Below are 15971 nucleotides of genomic sequence, written 5' to 3'. Positions count from 1 at the left end.
CAGAATATTTTCCCTAAATGTTGGGGGGTCATAAAGATGTTTTTTGGCAAATGTGAGACGAGCCTTTGTGTTGGTTTTGCTCAGCAGTGGTTTTCGCCTTGGCACTCTCCCATGGATCACTCTCCCATGACCAGTCTTTTTCTTATTGTGGAATCATGAACACTGACCTTAACTGAGGCAAGTGAGGCCTGCAGTTCTTTAGACGTTCGTCTGGGTTCTTTTGTGACCTCCTGGATGAGTCATCGTTACACTCCTGGAGTAATTTTGGTAGGCCGGCCACTCCTGGGAAGGTTCACCACTGTTCCAAATGTTCTCCATTTGTAGATAATGGCTCTCAATGTGGTTCACTGGAGTCCCAAAGCCTTAGAAATAGCTTTGTAACCCTTTCCAGACTGATAGACTAATCTTTCAAACAAATGTGTTTAATTGGTTGGTTGTTAAGGGGGGGCAATTACTTTTTCACATAGGGCCAGGTAGGGTTAGATAGCATTTTTCCCTTAATACATGAAATCATCTATTTAAAAACTGTATTTTCTATTTACTCAGGTTATCTTTGTGTAATATTAAAATTGGTTTGATGATCTGAAACATTTAAGTGTGACAAACATGCAAAAACAGACGAAATTGGGAAGGGGGCAAATACTTTTTCACAGCACTGTATGTGATTTTATCAATATGTACAATTTGAATATGGTTGGGTAGGTGACCATTGAATGATAGCATTACAACTACCCACACTTTAATGCATTTGGAAAAGGTATATATCAACATCATTGCATTTAAAAGCATGTTTTTTGTTGTTGTAAATGAATCGTTTAGACTAATCGATTAATCAATAAAATAATCGATAGATTCACTGACAACAGAAGAATCGTTCGTTGCAGTCCTAGTGATAACAGATGTCCTCATTAATCCAGCTGTGTGGAACCTGCTGACTCTTCTCGATTTCAGCCATATTATGTAGCTCACTCACGTCTTTGATCTATACGGGTCTGTGGTGTACAGCGCAGAGCATTGTTAGACTGGGAGCTGAGCTGTATTAGAGGAGCTTTAGCACCAAGCAGACTGCACAGCTAGCTTAGAGCACATAGCTCCCTGTACCACGCACAGTACAGATCTCAGCACAGGGCTTTTTGCTTTGTTTTTTCCACTCTGAACTACGCAGTCCTCGCTGTGTGCATCACGTGGATTAGAGGATCAACAAACAGAACAAAAAAGACATTTCTGAATCCAAAAATAAGAGGACAAAGCTTCTACCTGTATGTTCCCACCTGTTTATCGTTATCCACTTTTAGTTACAGACCAGAGTGAATGAATTGGTTTGAAATTCAAAGTTTAAAGTTATACCATAAGATGGAGAGTGTTTGTGGGCCTGTCTGTTTTCTGCATGCTGTCCTTCCTCCCAGTGGCACTGGCAGCCAGAAGGAATGCCCTATGCAGTCTGTCCAGGGGTTACTGGTGTGTGAAGCCTTTACTCAAATGCTCAAAGGCTGTCCCCGAGACTAATGAAAATGAGAGGGGGAATTACTGCGACAAGCCAGGGGACGAGTACACACTTGGCAAGACAACCCGGGTGTTCACACTCCCAGACACACACACACACACTCTCTGCCCTTCCACCCACGGGACTACCATCACTTATTTTGATTGTTTGCAGCATGGCCGCTCTGCAGAATATCAATGTGAATCTCCCTCTCTCTCCTCCCCGCTCCTACTTTCTCTCTGTCACCTGTAAGTGCTTCTAAATTGCAGTTTTTGGTGATCCTCCAAGTCCTGTGACTGGTCAGCAGGAGAAGCATCCTGCTGCAGCCTGTGAGGTGAATAATGTTGGCCAGGTGCTGCTGGCAGAGTCCCCCCTGTGCTGTCGATCCTGAATGGAGCACCATGCGCCTTTTAGTTTCCAGACGACTCATTCGTAATGACAGCCAACACACTGTCCAGGGGTTTCTTACTACTGTCTCAAGGTGAATTCTCATCAGGCTAAGAAATGGCCTCTCCCGTCTTCTACACCTTTCCATTCCCTCCGCACATGATTGGCTATCAGTCAGCGAGACGTTCGTCAATGTGAGAGGGAGTAGGAGTCACAGTAAAGAGATATCTCTCCGGGTTGAAAAGTGTGTGGGTTTTCATTGCAGATGGTTTCTCAGTTAATATGAATGCCGGAGCAGATGACACTGAGGCGAAGCAAATATCACACATGTCGTCCCAATCTGGTATAATGTTAATTTCCATCTGACCAGTAATTAGTGTAATAACATAATTATTTCTATATATGTCTATATATAGAAATATAATATATATATATAATAATAATAATATAATATATATATTATGTCATCTTAAATAACCAACTTCGTTTGCCCTGAAAGTTTTACTTTTAGATATAAATAATACAGTATAAGCTCGCCCCATCTCTCCAGAGTGCACATACCTATCGTCTAACGTCAGAGTAGGACAGTAGGACAGTGAGAACACAAGTACAGTACTTACAATGAACTCTACTGTGATGTGAGGGAGCCAATGGGTGTGACACAACCTCACACAGAGGGTGGTTGTCCCATGCAAGGGATATCTTGCCTACTGTCATTCATATGTCATGTGGTGTTCAGTGTTCATATACACCACACCTCACCCAGGCAGAGCTGGGAGCAAGGCTGTCTTTTCAAAAGTGCTGAGCTCGTTGGGCTGTTTTGGATTTGTGAAATGAGGTTTCTCTAAGACTGACCCCATCTTTATGTACTGTAACACTTCTGTCCCCGTTGATAAAGCACTCTGGACTTGTGTTCTGGCTGAGGCTCTATGAAGCTGCTGGGGACTCTGACATGGACGCTCCAACGAGGACATGGCCACACTTTTTCATTCTCGAGAGACCTGGCAGCGGCTGTCCTCTTTCTCTAAACACCTTTTTGGGTCAGAAGAGCAATTTTCATTTAACACAATGCTGTACCAGAGAACTTCCACCAGGTTGAAAGACACCAGTCTACTTCACCATTAACATTCTCACCTACATTCTCCATAATAAATATTACAATTGACACAGCACTCTAACCCAGGGACAAAACAAACCGCTTTTAGCCATCAACCAACCAGTGATCGTCAAGAGGCGACTGTGGCTTGGCTGCTCTCACCCAGTCACTGTTGAGGGAACCATCTCGTCTCGCCTGCCGCCTAACCCCCCTCAATCACACCATGTCTGGACATGTTAGAGCTGATCAAAGCTGACCAGGAGAGACAGGGAATCAAAGCAACACCTTGCTTTATATGTAGAGTCTTCTAGTGGAAGACCTGAGTGTGTCTGGCAGCTGTGCGTGCAGTGGGTTTTTAAAAACCCTGTCACAGCTCAGGGGATGCGGTTCACTCTTCCACTGCATTCCATCGGATGGGGGGGGAAGGCAATCTCTGAGGCAGAAACATCCAGCACAGCTTTTAATCTTCTTGATATTTGCAGAGTAAGAATGGAGTGTGAGAATGTCCTACTTGTATGTGTTTGATTATGAAATATAGGAAAGAAACCCACCCACTGGGGCTTGATTGAATCCACAGAAAGGGCCTCCAGGCTCAGGGTTGCAGTGCACTCGGGATTGCACTTGTCATGTCTTTCAGTCAATATTGTGTGTTGTGTTTGTGTGTTGGGTAGTGCAGCTATTCAGGATGAGGAGCGCGTGCACTATCCCTCACCGTATCCACTGACTAGCTGAGAGATACGCCTCTCAATCGGCTTTCTGCTGAAATGGCAGAATGTTTTAGCGGCCTTACGTGCTTTTTCACCGGCCCTGTAGCTGACATAAAATATAGTCTTCTTGTCACGTAGATAAATACAGCACAGAGCATGTGGGGTGGGGGGGGGGGGGGTGCTGTGGCTGTCACTCTCTCCTGTCGTGAGTGGAGGCTGAGGGGAGGGAGGAGAGATGTTGTCTGCTCACACACAAGGTCACCTGTCAGATAGGCCTCTGAGCCCCAGCGCTGCGCTGCGTCTCCAGATGGCGCAGACAGACACCTGCGCTGCACAGCCCTCCGGGCTCCGGCCTCGGCCTCTGCCTCCGTCTCCCATCCCCCAACAGCACAGGAGAAGAGTCTGCTAACAAGGAGGCTGCTTCTGGACTGGGTCATATGGAGAGGATGTAACTGTGCCTGTGCGAGCAGGCCTGGGGGTCTGGCTGAATCCTGCCTCAGTGAAGGCAGCGCCATGCTAACGAGGCTCCTGCTCGACCTGACGAGGGACAGCACTGTGGCCGTGGGAAGTGGAAGTGACAGCTGGTGTCACACTCACGCCGCGCTCCGTCTACTGGATGGCAGAGAGCGCACTTGGCAGAGTGGAGAGGTCTCCGCCCAGTCCCAGTCATGATGACACACCACAAAGTCAGGAAGTTGTCTTCCAGGGTCTGTTGCATCGCTGCAGTATAGATGCTGGCAGGTATGTTAGAGTAACTTAATTTTCTGAAGGTTTGTGTATTTTTTTTGTTGGTGTTACCAGCACAACTGCAAACTCTGCACAAGCGTGTGATTACTGGCCAGCTCCCCAGTGCTAGAGGGGGGGTGGCAGCGTAGGGGTAAGGGGGCTCTGCCACTTTCCCTCCCCAGCTTGTGTTGCTGGCAGCACGACTTGAGTCAGTGGGGGCTGCTTTGCTGCAGTATTCACATCATACTGTAAGCTTGCCTGGGTGAGAATGAGACATTGTCCTTTTCTTCTGTTTGGCAGAGTACCTCTGCACATCACCCACCCTCCCGCCGACAGCGACTTTACCTCCTCCTCCTCCTCCTCCTCCCCAACAACCTGTACCTTTTCATCCTTTGTTCATCCATCACATTTGTCTAGAGAGGAGGAGGTTTCTTCAGGGATTCTAGGTTTCGTTCCAGCTCTATAGCTCCATTGAAAGCTCTGCATGATGTGACAGCTGTAGTGAACAGTGGCACAGCCGTCTGGAAATGAGCCTTGTTAATAGTGATCTGAGTCATACAGTCAGACGTAAGCTGATGATGCTGAGAATGAGCACTGTACATGTAGGCGTTCACCTTCTCAGTTCATCCTGATATCAGTCACCATCGGTACAGCGGTTGTATTCTTATCTTGGCACTAGTTCATAATGAGCAGGCTATGCTTTCACAACTCCTAAATCCTAAAACTGATGTAAATATGAAAAAGATTTAACAGGCATATTCTGTCCAAGTCCTGAGACGATGTAGTGTATGCCTGATTGCATTTCCACTCCTTATCTCACTCAACAGATCTTTATGACCTAGATGTTTTTTTCACATAATAATGACGCATTTTAATCTCGTCTCGACACCATTCGGTTTCTGTGTGTTCCTCCATAGCTCTACTGGGTTGATTGTTGTCGAAGGCCTTTTTCAGGACATGAAAGTGAAATTTCCTTTCAAGCTACGCTCGGGGGTTTTGGAGTTTATGGAAAACATCAAACACACTTCAATTACTTTATTGCCCTACTACACTATAGCACGTAAAGGACTTATACTCACTGTGTTATGGATATATGCATTATTCACAGAGAGAATATGTATAGGATAATAAACATACTGTAGACGGAATGCTTTTTTTAAGTGCAAACTGGTGAAGAAGATATTTGTTAGAAATTAATTTGATGAACCATGTCAAATGAATACTTCTCCTCACACTAATACTGAAAAACATGGTCCTGTAATGAATGTATTTCTTCTGATATATGGGTGTGAAGAGAGAAAACACACCCAGCAGGCTGTGACACCATAAGGTGGCAACCATTCACAAGCTAGTTTGGCTGCTTCGATATAGAGCTGTAGCCCTAGCATTAGCCCCTTCCTGTTAAACACCACTCAGCCGTCTTCAACAGCCTCATGCTGTACCTGTAACTGGCTTATCTCGCTCTTTTGTGAAAGGGAAATCATGGTATTATTCCTTTAATACGCTCAGTGTGTCCCGGGGGGAAATTGGAGACGCTTGTCAATTATTAGGATACGTAATGGACTTTGCGGCTCTTTTCATCTCCCGGCCTACCACAGTACTATGGGACCAGGTGTGTGATGGGAGGTGGACCTTAATTCACTGAAGCATTTTCAATCTCCATCCTAGAGGTGAGCAGCATGAGTGGTGCTTGAGATCAGGATGCAAGCCAATGAGTGACGGAGTGGAAAATGTGAAGAATGGGTTGGTTAGAGAGTGTTGATGACTAGCCAGGAGTGACAGGGGAAACGGAAGGCTGGCGTCAGCAGGAGATGAGATGAGAAAGTGGAAGAGTGGGTAGGAGCAGTCCCCCCCCCACGCTGGCACTCACTGGGTTTGGTGGGAACACACACACACACACTCACTCACTCATCTGTGGCCAAACCCCTGGAGGCTTCTATGACAACAAATCCTACCTCTGTGTGTTTCTGTGGCTACAAAGCCTGAATTTCATTCATTTTTAAATGTTTTCTTCGATCCATTCAGGTATTACCTGTGCTATACTACATCACGTCATTGACAATCCAGAACATTCCATCAAGGGCGATGTTATAAGATCCCCTGGATGTAGAGTGAAACCCCAGAGCATTCACACATCAATAAGCCAAATGGACAGATTTGGACAGGATTTACAGTGTTAAAGGGTTACTTCTACCTACCAGTGGAGGCTGGTGGAGGTAGAAATTGAAAGACAAATCACACGTGTTTGATACCATTCTTTATTCCGTTCCATGCATTACAATGAGCCCGTCCGACCCCCACCAGCCTCCCTGGCTATAGAGGTAATTTTTAGCTAAGGATTTGCTGAATCTGTTCTGTTCACTGTTTGTGTATAGTCTTCTAAGAGTTACGCTTTTAATATGAATTTGAACTGCACTGAAGATGATGTAACTCCCTGTTTTTATGTGGGATCAGCAAACACCTATGACAAGAGTCAGAATAGCTGCACTAAGACTTGACCCCAGAATTTATGAAATTGCTTATTCTTTTACTCTCTGGGAAGCTTGTACAGTATTATCTGGGGGGCTATCGTGAATGCAGAATGTAGCGTAGCATGTCCTCTCATCTCAGGAAAGACAAGATCAAGTGATCTTTCCTCGGTTGAAGACAAAAACAAAACCATTAAAAATACATCAGTGAGATGAACTCTCACAGAGAACAGATTGCAGGAAGTTCCATAGCTCCAGAACGAGGGTCCAGCTTAGCTCACCCTCAAACCACCTCGGCCATGTGTGACATAGGGTTAGAGTCCCACAGTGAAGGCTGACACAGTAATACATCACACAGCCACCACTCACCCAAAGGCACCGGAGGCGTGTTGGGCAAGGACAGCTGGAGGATGTCATGTGATTAGGAGGAGACGGGACAAGGAGGGGAGGAGATACTCTGGGAGGGGGGGGGGGGGGGGGGAGTGGGGACCGCTTCCAAAGGCACATAGGGTCAGACAGGAAGTGACCACTCTCTCTCTCTTAGCTTCCTGTCAGGAAGAGCATAGAGAGTTGCGGTAAGAAGAGCGCCAGCAATTCAGCCTCAGCCTTTTGGCAGGAACAGTTCTATATACACACATGAATAAGAGCCGGAGACAGACGTACTGTATAAGAGGTTCTGTGTGTGTGTGTGTGTGTGTGTGTGTGTGTGTGTGTGAAAGGAACTTTGGAGCCATGTGATTCCTGCACTGCTCTGACCTCTGCACTGTCTCTGAGGCCTTAGCTAATCCCAATCAATCTCTCCACATATCTCCACACACAATGAACTATGAATACTAGACCGGATATCCTGTACTCACTCATCTGGAGAGTTGGGCATTAATAGGCTTTTTTTTCCTCTTCTAAATATGACATCATTAGGTTTATAAACAGGTTAATGGTCCACAATAGGGGCAATATACTCAAAGTTGATGCTTGTTTAGTGCTGGTGGGTCATTCATCATGAATGTGTAACTGGCTTGCACTATATCTAGCTGACTGTAATTAGCTGTACTAAAGAAACATGATTCCCAATCCACCCATAATTTGAGCCATTCACCATTTATAGACCATATTTTAGCCGTGTATGTCCTGTACATTAGTGCCCATTAGAACCCCGGTAATAATCAACAGAATTACTCGGCTTTTAATGGGAGATACTGTTTATCTTTCCTTGCCAGAGTTGTGAAAGTAAATTTATGCACGGCAGCTAAAAAGTCTCCACACACAATCAAATATTTATAAGGGAAGTGTTAACTTACCGTTTAACAAGACTGTGGCGCTGTACATCCATTGATTGAGCCTCCACACAGCCTTGCAGAGAGTGAGAGAGAGAGAGTTCATCTGTAGCATACTAATGTATATACTAACGTATGTATATGGTATCCCACACAAGAGAACACTTTTAGGTGATGAAAGCCTGCTCTGTAGGGACTATACCATTACAGTGTACCGTCTCCTCCCCCCAACCCCCCACCCGAGAATCAGTACCGGCTAGAGTAAAATAAATCAACAAGACGGATGAGTGAAGGTGAATCAGTGAAGCTGAGAGTGAACTCATGAAGCATTGAGCAGATGCAGCATTGAGTGAGGCTGTCAGCCCATGAGGCCTATGGCTGAGGGAGTGACTGAATGGGTGAGTTTCTACAACACACCAGACATTTGAGGCTGTTAAGTGAGAGGGGAGAGAGAGATGCTTATGGAGTGTGGGTATGAAAGTCAATGAATACACCACTAAGACAGGAAGTGAGTGAGTGAGTGAGTGAGTGAGTGAGTGAGTGACAGAAAGAAAAGAGTGATGACTGACTGAGGTGGTCAGTGAAAGAGGCAGCTAGCTCTTTGAACAGTAGACATCGTGTGTGTCTGTGTGTGTGCGTGTCTGTCAGTGTGTCTGTCTGTGTGTGCGTGCAGAGGTTCTCAGCCTCTCCAAATGAAATTAGCCACCCAGCCAAGCCAAGTCCTTTAGCACAGTTTGCGGCAGGGACTCAAGGTCAGTGCTGCTGATTCTGCTGATGTCTTTTATTCTCTGGAGCCAGTTGTGGGGCTGTATGACTGGAGGGGGTTCACCACTAACCCCCCCACCCCCACCACCCCCACACACACACATGTCCTTTCCATTATCACCCTGGTGCTCCCCTGCAAGGAAGAGTGCATTTACCCGTTAAATTAAATGGGGGAAGGGTGGTGGTCCTCGCCTAGAATGCCTGGATACCCTTGCTGGCGTGCAGCAGGGAGATGGATGAGCCGAGGTGTCGTGATTTCCCATGTGACCACTGTAATTGTGTTATAATGGAGGTGGGGGTTGAGTGCCCATCAGCTGAGGGGCAGAGGTTCACCGCCACCATTCGACCACCCCTCCCCCCCCCCATACAGAACACCAGATCTGTAGACTAAGAGGATATGGCATGATAAAGTTGGGAGCATGCTGTCGTTTCATCAACAAGCTTCATCAACTGGCCATAGAAATGGACAGACTCTCAATATGAAATCCTGAAATGTTCCCTACGTCCGTTCGTTGATATCGGAAAAGTGCTCGTCCGTTTCAGGTTCAATTAGTCCTCCGTTTGATCGCGTGACTGCGTCGCGTGAACTGGGGGTCTCAGTAAGTGTCACATGAATCACCTATGATAGACGCGTCATTCCTCCTCCTCTGACCTCCTGTCTCTTTCTCTCTCTCCGCAGGCACCATGAGGCCGGTCCACAGGAACTTCTACGAGCCTTCGTCCGCCCCGGGGAAGGGCGTGGTGTGGGAGTGGGAGAACGACAGCGGCTCGTGGACGCCCTACGACATGGAGATCTGCGTGACCATCCAGAACGCCTACGAGAAGCAGCACCCCTGGCTGGACCTGACCACTCTGGGCTTCTGCTACCTCATCGACTTCAACAGCATGGCGCAGACCAACCGGCAGAGTCAGCGCAAACGGCGTCTGCGCAGGCGCATGGACCTGGCCTACCCTCTCATCATGGGCTCCATCCCCAAGTCCCAGTCCTGGCCCGTCGGTGCCAGCTCTGGCCAGCCCTGCTCCTGCCAGCAGTGCATCCTGGTCAACAGCACGCGGGCCGCTTCCAATGCCATCCTGGCCTCTCAGCGCCGCAAGCTGTACGGAGGGGCCGCGGGGGCCCCCGGGGCCGCAGGCACTCTCTCGGTGGTCCGGCAGAGCAACACCTTCGCTGGAACCTCCCTCTGTTTCCCGTCCTCCGGCGCCGGGAGCAACAACAACAACATAAGCGCGGGAGGCGGCCACGCCAAAGCTGAACAGGTGCAGTCGCCCCTGTCCAGTGCCAACTTCCCCTGTTCCCCGGCGTTGTCCTCCCTTCCGCCGTCCCACCCACATGCCCTCACCATCAACGGTCAGAACAACCTGAACCGGCCGGGCACCCAGCGCATTTCCATGGGCTCTGCCAGAGGAGCCATCCCACCGGGGTAATTATGCCGACTACAGTGATTTGTATATTTTCATGACAGTATACAACACTTTTTTACACAACAAAACCCTGCCACTCTGTGTGTGCGTAACATACAGCACACATGGCGGTGGCACAACAACCGCATGGTCACTCTCATCGTGTTAGTAGTCCTGACAGCAATTAGAGGAACTAAATAAATAGAGACACAACAGGGGGAGGGGGATGGTATTCATGGAAATAGGGTTACAGACACACACACACACACACACACACACACACATACCATGTCACCTCACTCTGTCTGTCTGCAGTGCCATAAAGCATCACAATGCCTCAGCATTTTACATATGTACAGTATGTGTCTGGTGCATTGTGTTGCATCACAGTTGTATCTCTCTCTCTCTCTCTCCTCTCTCTCACTCTCTCCTCTCTCACTCTCTCTCTTCCTCTCTGTTCCCTGTCTGCTGATTTACTGCATCTCTTGTTAACTGGGTGATCAATGGCTCTGCAGAGAGAGCTCCAGGTCCTAGCTGCACTGACAGTTCTACTGCTCCGGCTGCCTCTCTAGCTGCCTCTCTCCCTGGGAACTGTTCCCTTCTGCTCCCTATTTGCATCGTAGCATGGCTGTCCTGGATAATAAGCTTACATTTGCCTTAATGGGAGCTGAATAGCTGGGTTTTAGGCCTGGTGCCTCTAATTTTAGGCCAGTTCATTTAAACTACTGGTTATATTAGCAATGTGTCAATGTTATTATATGCAGACCACTGTATGAGTGTGCTTTTGAAGACTGGTGTGTGTGTGTGTGTGTGTGTGTGTGTGTGTGTGTGTGTGTGTGTGTGTACGTGTGTGCGTGCATGCATACGTGTGTACATGCGTGAAACTGTGCTCCTTTGTAGCTGTGGAAACCCATTTTCCATGGAGGCACAGATACACTGGGGAGAGATGAATAATGGATCAAGGAAAAATGGGAGCTTCTGCAGAGCGATCTGACCTGAGAGCCGTTCAGTGAAGGGAACGGAAGAAAAGTAGTGTAGAGCTGTAACCGATACCTCAGTCCCTATCCTGCTTTCTTTACTAAAATAAACCCTCTGGTGATCTGATTTGATTCCATTTCTCTCTCATAGCTCATGGGGAGAGGCACAGTTAGTTTCAATAGGACTGTCCTTCAGCGAGGCACACACTTCACTGTTTGAATGTAAGAGAATATATATCGAGAGCTTGGGCACAAAGAGCCTATGCAACCTTTTCCACATTTTACAGGAGAACATTGATTCTGAGCCGATTGTATTGTGGTGAGTCCTTGTTTATACACTCTATTTCAATGCAGTTAAGAATCTTAGTTAGATCCTTTCACCATATGATAGAGCTCATCAAGAGCTTTCTATTTATATCATTTTGGCCCAAAATGTCACATAGGCCCTTTGCACGCCAAGCCCTTGATTTGATGTTGGCACCTCCTGGCAGGGGTGTCACCTCATCGCCACGCAAACAGATGGCAGAGTATGGTGTGGCCTATTACCCAAAACTGATGATTTATACGGCGCACATAGTTTGTGTTTGCCCCTTGTATTCTACCATTGTGCTGTATTGCTAAAAGACCATTTAATTTCCATGTTAATAAATAACTTTAATTTCACCATTTACATGTGGTGTATGTTGCTACACTTTTCCCCAACGAGCTATCTCTCTATCAATCTTGCGAGATTTATCAGAATAAGCCTGGATTTTCCTTTAGCAACGTTGATGGAATACCCCCCTGGCTAACAACATAATCTAGCTTTGAGACACTGGAATCAGGTCCTGGTGATTCTTCTTCATAGTAGTAGAAATGGTTCTATATATCTTTACTGTAAATAGTAGTGATGTGTTGTTGGTTGCAACAAGCTGGCTCCTTTAAATGAATGACAGGAGAGGGACGTCTGAGAGAGTCCATGTCGTTTTTTTCAAAAACGAGGTAACACTTTATTTCGTTGAACACATAGTAGACACTACTACACCTGGTACCTTATATGTGTTTGCTTTCTACCTAACCCCTCAAGACCCCCCCACCACACACACACACACACACACACACACACACACACACACAAACACACACAACAATGTTATTGGAAGCAAGGTTGGCTTTAAGGTGAGGGAGGCTAGCCAGTAACCCCAAGGTTGCTGGTACAATCCTTGGATGTGATCCAGTGATAGGAGCAACCACATCTAACTGGCTAGCTGCTACATGACTTATAACATGAGAATAAGAAAACATTGAATAAAAACCTGACTAGTGAATTGACTAGTAATTGTCCATGTACAACTCACAAATGTGTGTCTTATAAGTTTTCCTCATACTTAAGTGTTACCCAATATTTATCCAGTCACAATTTCTTGACATGTTACATTTATCATAAACAATCATTAAATCTGTCCTTCCAAAAGCATCATAATGTTTTTTTAAAATGTTTTTCTCGGTGGTTGAAATAAATTGGATCAAACCACATGGGTTGCCCCATTCCTTTAGTCTCATTTATTTGTTTGAAAGACACCTAAATTGGACAGAAGAATGAATGTAAACACAAACGATCAATTTGGTCTTAATTTTAGTTTTACCTGAGAAAATAATGTAGCCTATCAGGAGGGTATTCTAAACATCCACAGGTGCTCTTGGAGTAGCGGAATCGTATAATAATGTGCATCATTAATCAAACGTGAGCAGAACTAATTTGTGTGTAAATCGTTCTTATGTGCAATTATGCAAACATTTCCAAATGGGTTATTATAGCTTCAGCATAATGTCTACTTTGTGGGAATTGTCATTGAGCTTGAATTTGACAGTGGTTTCAGTTTTGAATGATACAATTATGGGCCTTTATACAAAGTATTCAGCAGTGTGGATTTCAACACAAATCATCTTTATTTAGATAGCCTTAGAGAGAGAGCCTTAGAACATGAAATAAAAACAGCAATGTGTATTGACGTTGACGAAGGTGCAAACCAATATTTTATTATGATATAAATAATGAAGTATCAAATATTGTTTTTAAGTAACCCTGACTCAGAAGGATTTTGCTTCTTAAAGGAGCACTGTGCAAGTTTGTTGGAAATGGGCCACCTCTAGTCACTGTGGCCAAATTCAACATCCTCCCCAATAATAGTATAACCCCCTGAAATGGACTTTGGCTGTTGTGGTTGTGTGTTGGACATTGGCTGTTGAGGTTGTGTGTTGGACATTGGCTGTTGTGGTTGTGTTGGACTTTGGCTGTTGTGGTTGTGTTGGACATTGGCTGTTGTGGTTGTGTTGGACTTTGGCTGTTGTATTTGTGTGTTGGACATTGGCTGTTGTGGTTGTGTGTTGGACATTGGCTGTTGTGGTTGTGTGTTGGACATTGGCTGTTGTGGTTGTGTGTTGGACATTGGCTGTTGTATTTGTGTGTTGGACATTGGCTGTTGTGGTTGTGTGTTGGACATTGGCTGTTGTGGTTGTGTGTTGGACATTGGCTGTTGTGGTTGTTGTGTGTTGGACATTGGCTGTTGTGGTTGTGTGTTGGACTTTGGCTGTTGTGGTTGTGTGTTGGACATTGGCTGTTGTGGTTGTGTGTTGGACATTGGCTGTTGTGGTTGTGTGTTGGACATTGGCTGTTGTGGTTGTGTGTTGGACATTGGCTGTTGTGGTTGTGTTGGACATTGGCTGTTGTGGTTGTGTGTTGGACATTGGCTGTTGTGGTTGTGTGTTGGACATTGGCTGTTGTGGTTGTGTGTTGGACTTTGGCTGTTGTGGTTGTGTGTTGGACATTGGCTGTTGTGGTTGTGTGTTGGACATTGGCTGTTGTGGTTGTGTGTTGGACATTGGCTGTTGTGGTTGTGTTGGACATTGGCTGTTGTGGTTCTGCATGAGTGAAATAATTAAAAGAAGCAGCCACCAGAGACAGAAAGGTGAAAGTCCACTCCCCTAGAAGATCCCTGGCAGTAATGACATGGTGATATGCAAACCCAGTGACAGGTAGGACACTCATTTACTCCATTATTTCAAGGGATCTCATTCCTGGATTGCTGCCAATTAAACATAGCCATAACAACCATTAGAATGCTTTTAGAAGCTTGAATATTACATTCTGGACCTTTAAGTAATAGGTGAATCAATCTATGAAAAAAAAGCACTTAACCCAAAAAAAATTGATACAAAAGGTTTTTCGATGGATTCCGATAGCATTGGGCGTGCTAAATAACATACTAAAAGTCGACCAAAATCGACCCCCCCGAAAGCCGCCATTTCCAAGATGGCGTCCCAGATGGCGGTGGAGATATTAAAATGGCTATATCTCAAATTGAGAATATGGTGCAAAGGATTTCTCAACTGATTCTGGTACCTCTGGGCATGTTCACTAACATACTAAAAATCTAGGAAAATACACCTTCCAGAATACAGCCATAGACAGAATACAGCCATAGACAGAATACGGCCATAGAAAGAATACGGCCATAGACAGAATACAATTCTGTTAAAATATATACACTGTATAGACCTTCACCTACAGCTGGGGCAGTGGGACTATAGATAGAGTACTAAGTACTAAGACAACGAAACGCAGTTCGGCATCTAACCAGATGTGCAACATAGGCGTCGTTTTGGTATGGCAAGGTATGGCACTCGCCATCAAATATTATATTATATATTATAAAATATGAACTATTAAATATAAAAATATTAATAATACGTATAGGCCTACAGCATAGAGAGAGGGAGAGAGCGAGAGAGAGAGAGGGAGAGAGTGAGAGAGAGAGAGAGAGGGAGAGAGAGAGAGAGAGAGAGGGAGAGAGAGAGAAAGAGAGAGAGAGAGAGAGAGAGAGTGTTGTGTATATATATAGAGATATTGTATGTATATCTAACAATGCCAACGGCGGTCTCCCAGCAGGGCCCTCTGATGACCTACGCAGGTTGGATGTTGGGCGGGGGGATGTCTGTGGTGTTGTAGAAGGAGCTGTAGTTGGCGTAGTACTCATTCAGCTCCAACATCATGCACAAAATGATCGGACAGCCGGCATTCACATTTTCATTTAGTAGAAAGGATAAAGCCATAACCCTTGGACAAAAATCGTCTATCAAGGTTGCTCCTGATCGAATCATTGATTCTGCACTTCTTTTTCAACGTTTCCTTATTGTCTCCCAAACTGGAGAGCTGTCATTGGAGGAGGTTATGCGTTACGAACTCAGTCCTTTCCCTCCTGCCCTCTTTGAAGCCGGAAACGTCTTCCGCAAAGCTGATAAACCACAACTAGCGCACGCGATCTGTGATCATGCAAGTGATGCAATCCTAGATTCTGTACCAGAAACCGAGCATTATGTTCTTGATGGTGGTTCACTCCTTCACCGAATACAATGGAAGCACGGACAAAGCTATGGTAAAATTGCACAGTCATATGCAGACTTCACCATCCAACATTATGGCTCAGCTACAACCATTGTGTTTGATGGCTATCAGGATGGGCCATCCATTAAAGACAACACACATCAAAGAAGAGGAAACAATATTCATCCCATTGTCAACTTCACTGCTGAGACAGAGTTCTCAGGTAAGAAGGAGGAGTTCCTGTCAAGAGATCTGAATAAACAGAAACTGATCCACATGATAAGTGATGAACTGAAAGAACGGGATTGCACTGTGGTCAATTCA

The 15971-nt window shown here is 45.6% G+C and overlaps 1 protein-coding gene across 1 annotated transcript in view; it reads left to right on the top strand.

The window, feature by feature from the left end:
- dtx1 (deltex 1, E3 ubiquitin ligase) overlaps positions 1–15971 on the top strand; it is a gene marked incomplete at both ends in the record, with an annotated part of 35225 nt that overhangs the window by 7844 nt on the left and 11410 nt on the right. The window contains one exon of the mRNA XM_080531196.1: positions 9586–10327. Coding sequence (XP_080387322.1) covers positions 9586–10327 — 742 coding nt within the window. The remainder of the gene's footprint in view (positions 1–9585; positions 10328–15971) is intronic.

The sequence above is a fragment of the Nansenia antarctica genome, assembly GCF_963989245.1.
Source record: "Nansenia antarctica genome assembly, chromosome: 5".
Taxonomy (NCBI): Eukaryota; Metazoa; Chordata; class Actinopteri; order Argentiniformes; family Microstomatidae; genus Nansenia; species Nansenia antarctica.
This window is presented reverse-complemented; position numbering and strand designations above follow the sequence as displayed.